This window comes from Morus notabilis, unplaced genomic scaffold, assembly GCF_000414095.1.
Source record: "Morus notabilis unplaced genomic scaffold, ASM41409v2 Scaffold962, whole genome shotgun sequence".
NCBI classification, from domain to species: Eukaryota; Viridiplantae; Streptophyta; class Magnoliopsida; order Rosales; family Moraceae; genus Morus; species Morus notabilis.
The window spans coordinates 57731-73981 of record NW_010358640.1 but is presented as its reverse complement, the minus strand read 5'-3'; the positions used below and the strand labels follow the sequence as shown (position 1 = coordinate 73981).

General features: G+C 30.5%; 1 protein-coding gene across 2 annotated transcripts; it reads left to right on the top strand.

The window, feature by feature from the left end:
* Window positions 1-11122: 11122 nt before the first annotated feature.
* On the top strand, window positions 11123-15393 carry LOC21387984 (ubiquitin fusion degradation protein 1 homolog). 2 transcript variants are annotated; one of them, XM_024162216.1, is made up of 10 exons: window positions 11123-11199; window positions 11635-11691; window positions 12102-12179; window positions 12651-12675; window positions 12763-12795; window positions 12883-13004; window positions 13130-13260; window positions 13646-13869; window positions 14733-14986; window positions 15108-15393. In XM_024162216.1, exons 2-10 carry the CDS (start codon window positions 11689-11691, stop codon window positions 15201-15203), a joined length of 966 nt encoding a protein of 321 aa, XP_024017984.1. In that variant the 5' UTR covers window positions 11123-11199; window positions 11635-11688; the 3' UTR covers window positions 15204-15393. The 2 variants fall into 2 exon arrangements, with proteins under 2 accessions (XP_024017984.1, XP_024017983.1); XM_024162215.1 differs by having other exon boundaries at window positions 12099-12179.
* The last annotated feature ends 858 nt before the right edge of the window (window positions 15394-16251 follow it).

Here is a 16251-nt window from a genome sequence, read left to right as displayed (position 1 = left end):
GGGCGTTGAGAGTTTAATATTTATCCACCTTGTTGTTTTAACTAACTGTGCCTTTGGTTGGTGGATTCGTGTCATGATTTGTGATTTACTATCGTATTTTCTTTATAAAAAAAACACATAAAAAACACATAAATCAAGAATGATTTTAAATCATGATTCTGAATTTACGAGTTCAAGATATTTAAGTTGACGGTTGTATTGAATAAGGGTAGTCGACAAAAAAAATTTATATCAATTAATAAAATTAGATTCTTATCACGTTACATTATTAAAATTTTGTATTTAAATGTTTCAAACTCAACACTTAAAAGACCAAGTCATGTGTCCATTTATCCTTATGTTATGCTTGCAACAACAACTAATTGTTTGGTTTTTGGCCAATGTGTAGTGTTAGGTCGGGGTGATTTTTCGTAATGATTTTCTTAAGATTGAGTTTTGGCCTCGTCGGTTGTCCTCATTGAGCCAAGTTTTGTGTTTGTATCGTTATAGATCTAAAATGCTGAAGAAATGTAACGCATGTGTAGATAGGGGTTTTACCAAATGGTGTACATTGTTGACCACAATTTTGTGAGCTTGTGTAGCCTCAAGCCATGCAATCTTGTGGTTAAGATTGGTGTCTGATTCTTAAAGAGTATGTAATTGATATTTGTGTGAAGATAGGTGTTTGCAACTTGTGAGGCACACATAAGTTGATATGGGTCTTGAAAATCTTCTATGGTAAGCCTGTAACAAGATTAGGTGTTGAAAAAAAAAAAAAAAAAGGTGTAGTTGATAGAAATTAAACGAATTATTAAAAAGAAATGAGAGAAAATTGTAATGGAATAAAGGGGATTTACTTTAGTGTGAACAAGATTTTGCTTTATTGTGGAAATGTCTGAAACAGTGTGGAGATTGATACTCAAAAGCAGAATACACATATGAAATGTCCTATCTTGGGGAACAAAAGTTGTTTGATGAATGAATGTAAATAATTATTGTTTGATTTCTTTCTCTCTGGGAGGATTGCAGAATAATTAACGAATCTTTATCAAAGTGTAGTGAATGTGGACTGGGTATTACTGTGGAATATGCAGCCACAGCTTTGGTGGAATAAGTCAAAGATCCTCCATGATATTTTAGCTCCCAATTACAAAAAAGTACGTAAAGGGTAATCAACTTGATCTTTGTATTGACAGGAATTGGGTAGATTTTGGCTCGATTGCCCTCCTTTCGTTACTAGGAATAAAGTCATGTTGGTTAGAATATGTTTGTGTTTTAGCTTTACTAGAGAGAGAGAGATTGGAAATGGAAAGAGAACTAATTAGTTGGGCCGGGTTGGGATTTGGCTCGGCTTTGGCTTAAATTAGAATAGAATAGAATGCGGCTGGCTTCTAAACTAGGCTGCATTATTTATTGGTTATTCATTTGTGCCATTTTTATGTACTTAAATTTCTTACGTAGTGGTAAATTTGATTTTTCCAAGAACTACTAATATGTAATTTAATTCACCTTAATGCGGTACTTCTTTTCACCATTTGAATCACAATTTAATTTTTTAAACTTTTTGTTATAGTATTTTTTTTTTATAAAAATTTAAATTTTAACTTTTCATGCTATATTGTTCTCTTACGTGAGGTCACTTTTTAATACAAGTTATCAACTCAAACAAGTGAAACGAACATGATCTTAGGGTTTGTTCTTTTAGATAAAAACTTAAAAAAAATTTGAACTCAAGTTACAACTTTATTTAAATTCATGTTTTTTTTATAAAATTTAAATTTAAACTTGAGTTTGAACTCAAGTTTTAACTTGAGTTTGAGGCTAAAATATGAGTTCAAGTTCATCCTTCAACTCAAGTTCTTAAACTCAAACTCAAGTTAATGAATAATATTTTTTCTATTATTAAAAACACCATAACTTTTTCGTTTTAATTCCGATTGAGATAGTTTTTTTTATATGGGTTCACAATGAAGAGATGAATAAAACCTTATCTATATACCATATTAAAATTTTCCATCACCATTTAGTTTTTATTAAAATACTATCTAAATACAAATTCAAGTTTTGATCAACCTAAACACAAACTCAAGTTTTGACCCACATAAACACAAATTCAAATAGATTTGTAATTCTAATCATAACTCAAATGTGCACATCTAAGCACAAATTTAAGTTATAATTTTAACTCAAATTATAACTCAATCTCTACTCTTAAATCACGATAACTCAAAAATATAAACGAACAAGCTCTTATTCTTTTTCTTTTCAAAGTTGAGTTGTAAACATTCACATTCAGAGTTACCATAAAGCAAGTTTGTTTTTGAAACATTTGAGAGATAATTACAAAAGTCCTTTTCTTCCTCAGGGTTTTGAAATTTATATTTTCTTATTAGGATCATATGTGCACAGTTGTATTTTTATATCAAGGGTGTGTATGGTGATTTTATCTTAATTTCTCCTTATGGTCGTGTTGGATTTTCGATTTTTCTTTGGGTTTTCTTTCCCCATCTTCCATGCTTACCACAGGCAGAAATGATGAAACTACAGGTTTTAGGACATTACAGGACCACTAGTATATTTGACACGTATGTTTTTTGGTTTGCTTTGGCTTTGCACTGAACAAGCCTTGATCAAATAGTTGTAGTAAACGGTAAACCAGTTGCTAGCTTTGATAATGTAGCGGCATTATGACTAAGGCTGTAATGGAGTTAATTACGAGTTTTTTATTTTATTTTATTTACTGACATAATTTCTAATTTAGTGATTAAGAATCTAGTTTAGTTGTAATTTCACACTTAACTTTATCACAAAATATAGAGTTAGGAATACTCCATCTTCAAGTTAATAGAGAGAGAGAGAGAGAGAGAGAGAGAGAATTGGTGGTGTCATATTCCAATAGTTGCAGATAGATAAACATAAATATTTGTTTTTAGCGTATACTATTACACCACTGAGATCGTCTGGTTATCTTTGTAAATGATTAATAAAGAGCATAATCATAAATGGCATGTTAAGTTCGTGAATATGTAAGGTCCTTTGTATTGGTTGTCATGTGTGGCCAACTTCTACTTGGATCAGGGATGCTGGTGTTATCCACTCTTATGACTCATCTTTCTAACGGCCGACATGCCGAAATTGACTTGAGACCAATAGAATAATGTGAAGAAAATATTGAATTTTAGTAACTCTTAGCTTATTGTTAATCAACATTATTATTGTTGATGTTTATCATTTATTTTTTGGAATAATTGTGGTTGTCTTTGGATGCTTTATAAACACTACATTTTGCGGATGATAAGGTGAATCTCCTACCTTTTTGCGTGGCAATTCTTTGCGTGCGACTCGTGGGCTGAAGTGGGTTCTACTTCTATCAGCCTTGCATGTGGTCTTGCCTGCAATGAAGTCCATCCACGGTTAGATATGCGCCATTTTTTGTCCCCAAATTTTAGGTGATTTTTAAGAAATCTCAGAATGAGTTCTCTATCTATCAAGTTATCCTAAATTGGAGTTTCCATACACATTGATTAAAATTTTAAGGAAAAGTAGCACGAGTTCATATGTCCCTTTTTTCATGTCCTCTTTCGTGTCCCTCTAATAACAACATGACACGTTATGATTTTTTAATTGATGTAATAAGAATCTTTAATTGACCATAATGCATTTTAATTGATGTGTCACAATATTACTGGAGAGACATGAAATGAGACAGGAGTAAAGGGACACAAGTTTTGATTCTCGTTTGAACAACGTGTTGTTTAGTTGGGGTTATTTTCTAATTTTACATGTTAGGGTAATTTTATTCTCATTTGCCCTTTTCATTAAAGATTATCTTATGGATAGAAAGAGCAATTTGCGACATCTTGATAGCTCAGGGCTCGTTGTGGAATGTTTTAACAGTTAGGAGTCAATATAGAATTTGACCTATAATTTGGAGAAACCCCATCGTCCCCTAGTTCACTTGACATTCAGGAAATGAGAAGGTTGTCCCTTCCCAAAGCCAGCCTTCACGAGCGGCTCTTATGAATCCTGAACAACCACCGTCGTCTTGTCTTTGATCCGCGTAACACAATTAAACATACAAAAGCACCAGGGCTGATACATGGACGTACACAAAAAATTGGGCCTTCTTGCAACAATTTCATAATTAAGGGGGAATTTAACTGAAATTTTAAAGAGGCAAATGAGATTAGTCTAAAATTCTAAGGGTATGTATAAAAATTAGATGACATTTGGTTCATGGCTTCAGAATCATGATTCAAGATTATTCTCGATTTACATGTGTTTTTTGTGAGAAAAAACACTATAACGAGTCACGAACCATAATCTGAGTCATAAAACGGATCCTTACTCCAAACACACTCTTAGTCTCTTAAAATATGTCTATCGGGAAAAGATGCTCCGTGCATTATTAGGCATTTCGGTTTTTCATTTTGTATTTGTATGGTATATGTGCTAAAAATTGAAAATTGTTGATTGAGTTGAATCAAACTGACCCCGTTTGTGTTATGACTGTAATTTTTGGAGAGAAAACAAGATATGATTTTAATTTTGTTTCTAAAAAAAGAAAAGATAGCAATTAAAAGAGCAAGGTTGACCTTAAAAAAAAAAAAAAAAAGAACACGGTTGAAATAATTGCACCTATTTTGTGTTCCAAAAGGGTATCCGAATGTTTTTCTTTTGTAAATGTATGTATGCTGATGTTTGAAGAAATATACCTAACTTCTAATGCCTATTTATAAACCGCATTTAAAAGAAGATTTTACTACGTTCACATTCTGTTTAATTGTAATACAACTTTGACACGCCCCTAAGTTTATCAGGACATAAGGGATGTCATAATGTTGAGACTCATATGTTACTTTAATTAAGAAAATAAAAGAAAATCTTGCTAAAAAAGCAGATAAAACGTGGGTTCTTACTAGAATATTCATGTTCATTATATATCCATGATTGATTTCTCTTTGATTTTACTCTATTTTCTCCCTTTTATCTAAACTATTTTTTCAGGACACTTCGCTCGTGGGTGAAATCCTATTTAAAAAATCGATTTCACATATAGTAAAGTTTTGTTCACAATTTATTATTAATTATTATTATTTTTTTTAGAAATTTAATGTGTGATCATTTATTGATAAAATGATGTCTTAAATCAGTTATAACTGTGCTGATATGATCTATTAAGAGCTTCTATCAAGTTTTTAACTAACAAATTAAAATAAGAATAGGATTAAAAATAAAAAATAATTATATTTTTTAGATAATTCAAGTTAAAAGTACTTAAAATTGTGATTATGTTAATTTTTTTTTGTTAGAACAAGAATAATATTACATTTGTATTGTGAAAATAAAACCATATTTTATAGAACATAAAATAAAATAGAGAACTATTAAGGTGTACATATGGAAAATAAAAAGATGTTTAAGTAAGGGCATATTTCAGAATAAATATTTCAGTACTTGTTTTTTTTTTTTTCAAATATAAAGCATATTTAAAAACAAATTAAATAGAAAGCTAATTAGGATAGACATATGATAAGTCGAAAAACTTTTTATTAGGGGCATTTTTTTAGAAAAATTATTTCAGTGTAAAAAAGAATGATAAAATCAGTCACACATCTAATATAATATATATATATATATATAAAGGATTATAATCAAAGTATTTGAATAGAGATATACTTATAAGAAAATATTTTTTTGATAAATTAGAAAAGAAAAAATAATTTAATGAACAATAATGTAATTAAAAATAACTATCGTTTGGTACAAGGATTTAAACCAGGATGATTCTAATCATGATTCTGGAACCAGAACTATGATTCATGATTTTAGGTTCAAATCATGATTTTGAAACCATGATTTAGAATTAGAAGTTTGAATCACCTTAAATCAAGAGGGGGGTGGTTTTAGAATTATGATTTGAGCTAGTTTAAAATATCACATCAGATTCAGAATCATCCAAACTAAACACTGATTCTGAATCATGATTTAGAATTATGATTCAAAATCACTATAAATAAACACTAATTTTGAACTAAAATCTAGAATCATAATTCTGAATCTATCTACTAAAAGCACCATAAAAGTTAAAGAAAAAAGTAATAAAAAAGCGATAAAAAGAAGCGAAATGGCATGAAGGAGAGGGGTTTAAACTTTCACGCTTATACATATATATATATATATATATATATAGATGCAAATGATGAGAATGACAACTAAAGTACCCTTTACTACTTTCTCTAGTCGCCAAAATCACCCAAGTGACTGGTAGTGTTTATTACTTGTTATTTGTTATAGTAGGCACTGGAGTAGTTCTTCCCGCCTTAAGGTTTTCGGAGTTAGATGGTAACACAAGTACTGTTTATTGATAAAACACAGCAGAAAAAGAATTTTCAAGGATTTATTCAATATCACTTTTAGTACTTATAACAATTTTTTATAATTACAAGTTTATAACATTTTCTTTTTTTATAATTACAAGTTTAGAATCAATGGTAGATGAGCATCTCAACCTTTTGTTTTGACAAAAAAATATTTTAATGAGAAACATTTAGATATATAGAGCTTGTTCTTTTGAGTGAAAAACTCAAAAAAAAAGCAACTCGAGTTACAATTTTATTCGAGTTCATGTTCTTTTAAGTTTAAACTTGAGTTTAAACTCGAGTTCAAACTCGAGTTTAGGACTAAAACTCAAGTTCAAGTTTTCCCTTCAATTCGAGTTCAGAAACTCGAACTCAAATTAATAAACAATATTTTTTCTATTCTTAAAAATGCTATAACTTTTTCGTTTTAATTCTGATTGAGATGATTTTTTTTTCTATGCGTTGACAACGAAAAGACAAATAAAATCCGACCCATATACTCTATTAAAATTTTTCATCAGCATTGAGTTTTTATTAAAATACTATCTAAATACAAATTCAAGTTTTGATTCACTCAAACACAAACTCAAAAAGATTTTTATCTCAAACCATAACTCAAATGTACACAACTAAACACAAACTCAAGTTACAAGTTCAACTCAAGTTATAACTCAAATTCAACTAAAGAATTATACTCAAATTAAATTCCAAAAGAATAAGCTCATAGTTTTTTGAAAAAGAGAAGCAAACTAGACACTGAAGTGACAAAATCCAAACATAAAAAAATGGAAAATTGTTTTAAAAAATAGTTTAATGGGATAAATAGATTTTTTTAAAAAGTATTGATTAGGACTATATTTGAGAAAATAATTATTTTACATGGAAATTGGGAAAAAAAGTTAATAAGAAAATTTTATACGAGATTTCTTTTTAAAAAAAAAAAAAAAAAAAAAAAAACAAAAAAACAATAAGCACACAAGAAAGCAAAATGAAGTACAAAAGCCATATTCAAGATATTCTCCCTCCTTGTAGATCTTATAGATCCAGATTATAAATAACTTAGAACAGGGAGGGTGAAGCAATTTGTTTTTCCCTTTCCTTTATCTAATGCTCAAATGCTGGTGGTGCCGGTTATCCTCTTGGAAAGCCCCAACACCGGCCCAATTTAGCTTAGGCGCTTCACGGGGTTGGGTAAAACTTCTGGATTGGGCTTGATACCCTGTTTACATCTCTACTATAGTTGCTCAATAGGTCACTACCTAATCACTAGTGGGTGACCACCAACACTTATCAACTAGTGCAAGTTGTTAGAACTAGCTAATCATAACAGTCACCCAGCCCTCGGAACTCGAATCAGTAACCCAATAGGTGATCATTAGTCACCTATTGGGTGGTAGTCGTAAGCTGAATTCAACCGAATATGGTTGTATTGCATTGAAGTAGGCCGTGTGTTTTCACCATGCATTGCTACAAGGCCAAGCTTCTCAACTTCACAAGCCAATCCTCTTCGATCCCACATAGTGAGTTAAATGGTGGTGCACTGCACCTACTTGAGAGCCTGACGTAAGGCACCCATGTTTGATGGGCAGAGGAAGCTCATGCATGCGAGCCTCTATAGAAACATGATTAAACCTCATTCCAGGTATAACATTCATAATTAGACACTCAAAACTCATTGCTTAAGGCACTTTGATTTTGGAAAGTTTCAGGATGTTTGTTTCAAGAATTTGAATCATAGTTATTGATTCTCTATATTGTTTTTTTTTTTTCACACAAAACATGAATTTTAAAAATTAGAATCATGATTCATGATTTTAAACCCATAAACCAAACGTCTTGTCAGTGATTCACAATGCCGTTGATTCCACTGTCCAAAGATAGTAGGTGAATTAAAAGAATATCACTTTTTAAAGGTTAATTTTCACATCAACGTAGTACTCGTGAATAACTAGACTTTAAAAATATTATACAGCTTAATTTACACATTTTAAATGGGCTAACTTTATAAGCCCAAGAAAAGCTCAAGCCTAGTGGTATAAATGTTTTGGAGGAAATTTAGTGGCATGTGACCCAATTCAATTATGTTAAAATTTTCGCCATCACTTTTTCTAGTTTAGATTTTTATATGACTGGTTTTTCTCACCACTTCTAAATGGCTAATTTTTTGAAGTCATGACTAGAGAGTTTTGCTCTTTTCAACATGGAAAGTTATAGGGGTGCATTTAAGGTCTTTTTTGGGATATATGTATATAATAGTTTGACTTTCTTTTTTTATTTTCTCATTTGTAACTGAAATTATAATAGTGTTTAATTTTATTCTTTTTAGTTTCTGTGTGTGTTCTTTCTGTGTTTCATATCGGTATTTATTTTGAAAATATATTAGTACCTATTTACTCATTACAAGTGAATAAAGCTCATGATATACACTAGTGATATTTACTTTTTTATACCTTGTGTTTTAGATTTATTTAAAAGCTAAATCTTTGACTCTTAATCTTATCAATTGTAGCCCTTAAAATTAAATTCAATATACAAATCTTTAATCTTATCAATTGTAGCCCTTAAAATTAAATTCAATATACAAATCTATACCTTTTCATGCCCAACCCTCAATTTTGACCTCAAAAATATTCAAAATACCCTAAAATAGAAACATAAAATATGAAAAAAAAACTAAAAAAGAAACGTAACAGTTTTGATGTAAAAAATATCAGAAACACCCTCAAAATGGGCATTATGGGCATTTTGTGTAATTCAACAGAAGCGTTGGAGCCGATTTGAAGTTTCACTATCACATATAATATTTTGGGTTGAGGAATTCAAGTTCGGGGAATTCAAATTCTTGAGTAACCCGACAAAAGTGCTGACTTGAAGTTTCAGTGATCACATATGATATTTCGAGTCGAGGACTTTGAGTTTAGGGAATTTGAATTTTGAATACTAAAGCAACTAAAAAAGGAAGGGGTTCAGGGGACCTTCCCTTTAAAATTTTACTCAAGTGTGAAGGTATACATTTGACGAGTTTAAAAATCGAATTTATACTTTTTAATAAACATAAAACAATGAGTATAAAAAGATAAATATTCCTAAATACTATTTTAGATACTTTTATGAGAATTGTTTGAAGATTTTTTGAAGCAAGGTTGACTTCTTTTTCCAACTTTACCCCAACCCTAAGCATGAATCGATTCCTTTGTCATTTTATTTTTGTTCCTTTTATATCCTTCTAATAATATCATGTTATGTCAATTAAAATGTCATGTTAATTAAAATTTTATATCACATATGTTAAAAAGTAATGACAGCTAACTGATATGGCGTAATCTTATTAGGAGACATAGGGTGAGTTTAGTAGTGCTTCTTGGAGCCCAAAATCACTTCTTTAGCCGTCATAAGCTGATAATGGTGTTTGTTCAAAACCATAAAAAGTGATTTTAAAGAATTTTTAAAGAATCTACAACCAAAATCAGAAAACAACCTAAAGGCAACTTTGACTTTTAGATTGTGCGGGAATCAACATAATACAATTAATGATTATCAACAAAGTTATATTAAATAATTAATAATTAATAATATTAAAATTATATTAAATAATTAATAATTAATTACTAATTATATTTTTTATTAATTAATAATTAATAAATAGATATACTTAATAACTAATAAATATATATTAATTATTTAATTATTAATTAAATATTAATTTATTACTATTAAGTTTTAATTTTGTTAATAAAATAATAAATAATATTGTAATTATTTATTTAGTGAAAGATTAATTGTAACATATTAACAATAAAAAAGTAATAATAGGTTATTAAATAAATAATTAATATATCAATCATATATTATGTTAATTATATTCTATTAATAAATAAATAGTTGGTAAATAAAAAATAAATAGTAATTACTCAATTAATCTTTAATATTAAAGTATAATTATTAATATGTAATATATTAATCAGTAATATTTAATAATTGATACTTAGTAATTAATCATTATAAAAAGAATAATTATCAAAAATTGATCATGTGATATATTAAATAATAAATTATAATTATTAATTACAATTTTTCAATTATTTAGCATATTAATTTATTATATATATAGTTTAATTATTAATGTACTCATTAATAATAATTTATCCATTATTATTATATTATTAATATATTAATTTTTATTTACTAAATAATTATCAATTATTAATTACTTTATATATTAATTTAAGATTATTAATTATGGTCATCTTAACTATCCACAACAATTTAACCTCACAATTTACCAAATACTATTACATTGCTTTTAGAACTAGTAACACTTATATAATTACAGTTTACTAAACACTGAGATACTTATTATAACAACTATTTTTTCTTTCAGCATAATTAAAAATAATTTTTTTAAAATCTATAACACTACCAAACTACTCATAAATAAGGGGATATATAAGCTCAATCCCTAAGCAATAACTTTTCAGGCCTTTATGGTGAAATTGAGAAAATTACTAAACTCACCCTTAGAATGCATTAACTTAAATTTTTATTTCTTATTTTTAATTAATACTTTTTTAACTTATTAATTATTCGATTAAAAAAGATATTAATAAAAAGGTAAAAATTAGACCCGTCCACTCTAAACAAAAGGAGGTGAAATTTTATGGCCCAAGCCCAGAGAATCCAAAGCCGGTGGTGTCTTAGCCAAGTGGCGAATACACATATGGCGTGCACACTACGCACCCACGCGCATCTTAGCAAACGCTCTTTATATTCTATCACAACATAACATGGCAGAGTTCAACACTCATTCTCTCACCTTCTTTCTCTGTCTCTCGTCTTCTCACGGATCAAACTCCACAAGGTAAAAGTCGCATCTCTCTCTTCTCATTTTCCAAATCGTTATTGCAATTTTAATTTTCGCGAGGAAATTATTGTGATTTTATTTTTTCTGTTATATTTCGATCGTTTATTTCCCTTTGCTTCTAATTCTATGATGGGATGTCATGGATTTTACCATTCTCAAAGTGGGTTGCTTTGGAATGGAAATCTTAGCTCAAATTAGGAAATTTTATTTGATTGTCATATGTATTTAGTTTGAATTTGATTGGGATTCTTTATTCTTTATTATTTGGTTTGGGATTAGAATTTTATTTGAATTAGGATCGATTTATCGGTCTACGAATAAGGCTATTATTTGTGATTCAGTTTAGTTTTTCACTATTATCGAATTTCAGAGTAACTTTTTTATTATTATTATTTTTAAATAATTCTGCTGTGGGTTTTCTTATTCTGATAGGGAGCTTTGAAAAGTTAACTATCTTCCGGGACAAGCCTATACACAGTATTAAAAATGGTATGTTTTACAAGATAGTCCTGAAGTGCTTGTCTATGTTGTTGTTAAGCCTGCAATCACTTTTTTCACCTATCACTAATTCTTATTTTTTGCTTTCTCTGTTTCAACCGCTGTTGGGTCTAAAAGTTCAAGATTTTCTGGGCATTAGTGAAATAAATTTTGGCTCAAGTTGGTTGTTGTTTGACTTTTACACTTATATGCAATATGGAGCATTTAAATTTAAGGATTTAATAGTAGATAATCTGATTTCTGGGGCCAAATTTTTGATTATATAATTAGGACTGGATAATTTGTTTTGGAGGTTTTTTTTGGGAGGACTATATATGATAGATCTTTTCATATTTGAGGGATTGCAGTATTTTGATAATTATGTGCAACTTACCTCATTAACTTGGTCTTTGCTGTAGCAGTTCTTTGATGGATATGGGTATCATGGAACCTCATTTGAGCAGACATATCGGTGCTACCCGGCATCATTTATTGAAAAGGTCAGTTTCTTTCTTTGTTCTATCAGTTCAGACGAAATGTTTGCCAGCTGTAAAAAGATGTTTTGTTCGTAAATTATTCATTCTGTCAATTGAACCTCCTGCGTTTGTTTCATCTACTATGTTGGCTCGAGTCAGATAATCCAAACTCCCTTCCTTGCTTTTATGTGCCAGCGACATCCCCTCTTCTTTTGGTCAGGGAATAAAGGGTTGTTCTGGTTTTCCTTGCAAGAAATAAATAACTTCGATCAACACTGCTGAAATCCCATATGTATTTTTCCTTTATACGCGCAATTTGGAGTTGTTATGTTTTTTTGCTTGCCTTTACTTTTGTTCCTTCTTTGTTTTGTCTCTATCTCTCTCTCTCTCTCTTCTTTCTTTCTTTTTTTTTTCCCCGTTTTGTTATGGTTATACTTGTAAAGAAAAAGAGCTTGTTCTTTATTCTGATTCAAACTCATCTCAATCTTTCTGCAGCCACAAATTGAAAGTGGAGATAAAAGTAAGCATCCTACATCATTATCACTTTTATGCTTTAGATCTTTTGGATTATTGTGTCACTGATATTCTTGTTTTTATGTTGTCTCAGTTATAATGCCTCCCTCGGCCCTTGACCGCCTTGGTTAGTTGACTTAACATTTTTTTTGGTTTGATTTTTCCTAATGTATGAATCAAATTATAGAGACTAACACAAAACATAATCTTGCAGCATCTTTACATATTGATTATCCGATGTTGTTTGAGCTTCGGAATGATGCTGCAGAGCGGGTCTCGCACTGTGGAGTGTTAGAGTTCATTGCAGAGGAAGGCATGATCTATATGCCATATTGGGTAGGCATTGTATATCTTGGTGTATAGGAATGTAATAAACTAGCTGTGTCTTTTCCATTTTATTTGGCCTAGAGTTTTTCTACTCACTGGAGTTGTGCTGCTTGTTCTTTTTTGCCTTTATTCAGATGATGGAAAATATGATTTTACAAGAGGGAGACTTTGTTCGAGTAAAAAATGTGACTCTTCCAAAGGGAACATATGTCAAATTGCAACCCCACACAACAGACTTTTTGGACATTTCGAATCCAAAAGCTATGTGAGTCAGTGATTTTTCTGTAATTTAGGTTTTAATGGATATTCTAGTGTTTTATTTTAAGTATTTTGTCCATATTCATGGTCATTGATGCTTTTATTTGTTGTTTTTGTTTATCTATGAATTTTGTTGTAAACTTATCCCCAAAAGAATGTGGCCAGACATACAATATGTACTTTTTTTATTTTTATTATTTTTTGTAATGTTCTTAATTTACAGTGTTTTGTGAAATCCATTTTGTCTTTCCATAATCTGCTATCAAAGTCGGGTTGATGTGCTTCATGCCCATGTCTTGCAACTTTTGTAGATTTTTTTTTTTTAATATGATCTCTAGTATTCTTTTAGTCTCTTGTCATTTAACGTATAAATACTTGGTTTTCTTGTTCAGTTTAGAGACAACGCTGAGGAATTTTTCCTGCTTGACCACTGGGGATAGTATTATGGTGGCTTACAACAACAAGAAATATTACATTGATATTGTAGAAACAAAGCCGTCTCATGCAATAAGTATCATTGAGACAGATTGTGAGGTGGACTTTGCCCCTCCATTGGACTACAAGGAACCTGAAAAGCCTGTTGTACCTGTTCCTTTAAATAAGGCACCTGCTCAAGGTATATTCTTTTTCTTTAGTCACCATGTTTTATTGGCCTCAGTTATCTTCATGGTTTTATATTTTCTTTATCCCATGGAAAACACCCCCTCAGAAAAGAAAAGCCTCTTTCTCCCATGTGTACTATGTTGGGAGACGGGAGAAAAAGTAGGTTTATGGTTTTGTCCTGTATCCGGGCTCATATTAAAAAGGAATGCTCTAGTGCTGTTAATCCACGAGTATGCTATAGTTTTGTCCGATGAATACTCCGTTAATGTGTGTGAACTTTATCCAGACAATTCACTTGGCCGGTCACCTAATCCCAATATGCATTAGTTTTGCCTAATTAGTTTGCGCGTAGAGCTTGCTCATCTCTTTACAGTTGCACTCTGTAATGCTGAATTCTCTGTATTTTTTATAGAACTTTACGAACGTGATATGGTGGCATAATATTAGTTCAACTTCAACTTCGCTTCACCAAAACCATATTATATCTCTCCATTTTTTTTTTTTTATTAAGTGATCCAGCCACTTATTATGCAAAGCCTGGTCTGTGAATGAGTTGTTGATGTATTGTACTGTTGTACGTTATCTCATAGATTGAGTGATGCAATCAAATGTGATCAAAATCTGTTCTAGCAATTTTCACATGTAATGGGAAGGTAGATTTTCTTTAGTTACTAGTGAACCTGTTGAGGTGTGTGGGTGTGCGCGCGCGATGGGGGTAGTTGTGGGTGACTTGTTTTGCGTTGTTCTTCATGTTTTAGAATTCTCAATGCATTGCATTGCACTCTGGCTTTTCCATTGTAAATACACACGAGATTCTGTTGTGAATCCTGTAACCTTACGCAGTATGCTGAAGCACGTGTATGTATTCTTTTGCAGTTCAAGAGGATCCCGCTGGAAAAGAACCTAAATTCAACCCTTTTACCGGGGTAGGAAGGCGCTTGGATGGGAAGCCTATGCAGACTCAGTTCGCACCGGCTTCTTCTTCAGGGTCAAAAGACAAGCAACCCGATACTTCTAATGGCAGGGCACAGCCTTCTGCAGGGTCTACTTCACAAACAACTGCTCGCCAATCCCAAGGAAAGCTGGTTTTTGGATCAAATGTGAACCGGGCACCAAAGGATACACAAAAGGTGATTTTTTTTTATTTTTTTATTGTTATTATTTTTTAAACTGTCTTGTAAGAAATTGGAAGACGTTGCTAAACACTAAAGCTTTTCTCTTTTTTTTTTTTTTTCCTTCACAATTCTGCAGGAAGCTCCGAAAGACAGTAAACAAGAGCAGTCGCAAAAGAAAGAAGAGCCGAAATTCCAGCCTTTTACCGGGAAAAAGTACTCATTAAGGGGTTGATTGGGTTGTAAACATTCCGATGACATTGGTCGATGGTTATCGTTTTCTTTCTTTTTTTATGTGCCCTTTGATCGCGTGGGGTAATAGAACAGAAATATGTATCAATTCTGATATTATATTATCAAAAGATAAGAGTAGGAAGTTTATTTATGAAGATAAGAATACAATTTCCTTGGATTGTTATGTCCCAGATTCTACGGCCACGTTTTATCCATGTGGTATGTTGGTTTACCGTTCTTTATGTGTGGTCTCTTTGTTCACGCATTTGAAAATCTACGTATATTTGTTAATCATTTCCACTTTGAACATGTCATGTAGGTTTTTATTTTATTGTATTTTGATTAAGATGTTTCAAATCACGTGGACCGATCAAAATTCTTTCATAATGTTTTTTTTTTTTTTTTTTTTTAATTATTTTGCATGTATCGCACTTTTCTCTGTTTTCATAGTATTACGATTTAAGTAAAATTTTAAGTAGTCGCGGTTGCAGGTATTACCTTGGAATTACGCTTCAAAAGCAAAACACTCCAAGAAAAATATTAAAGCAACTACACACAAAACTTCAAAAATTCTTGAAAACTCTCCCACAAGCAGCTGCACTAGGAGTGGCTCTCGCATACCCATTTGTATTTAACCTTTAACCAACTAGGACTAGGCATTAAAAAAAAGAGTAAATATAAATAACTAATTAAAAGTTGTAAAAGGTCAAATTTTTAATGGTTATATTTTTAATATTAAATATAAAAATTTAATGATGTGTTGTGATAAGAATCTAATATTATTAATTATTATTAATGTATTAATTAACTATCTAATTTATTACAACATTTGAATAGTAAATACTGATCGATAAAATATTAGAAATTAAAGAAATTACAATAAACATAATTTTTTTTTGAAATGTATTCGTTGTAAATAACGTGTTTTATAATATTTTGAAAATAAATAGCACATTATTTGAAATAAGTTGTTTACTGATAATATTTATTTAACGTTTAAAAAAATGTTATCAGCCTCGTTCTCCTAAAATATTAATAATTAACTTTAC

Coding starts and splice junctions, on each gene's coding strand:
- LOC21387984 (XM_024162215.1), top strand. Junction 12,676..12,762: donor AATTGAAAGTGGAGATAAAA/GTAAGCATCCTA, acceptor ATGTTGTCTCAG/TTATAATGCCTCCCTCGGCC. Junction 13,870..14,732: donor AAATAAGGCACCTGCTCAAG/GTATATTCTTTT, acceptor ATTCTTTTGCAG/TTCAAGAGGATCCCGCTGGA.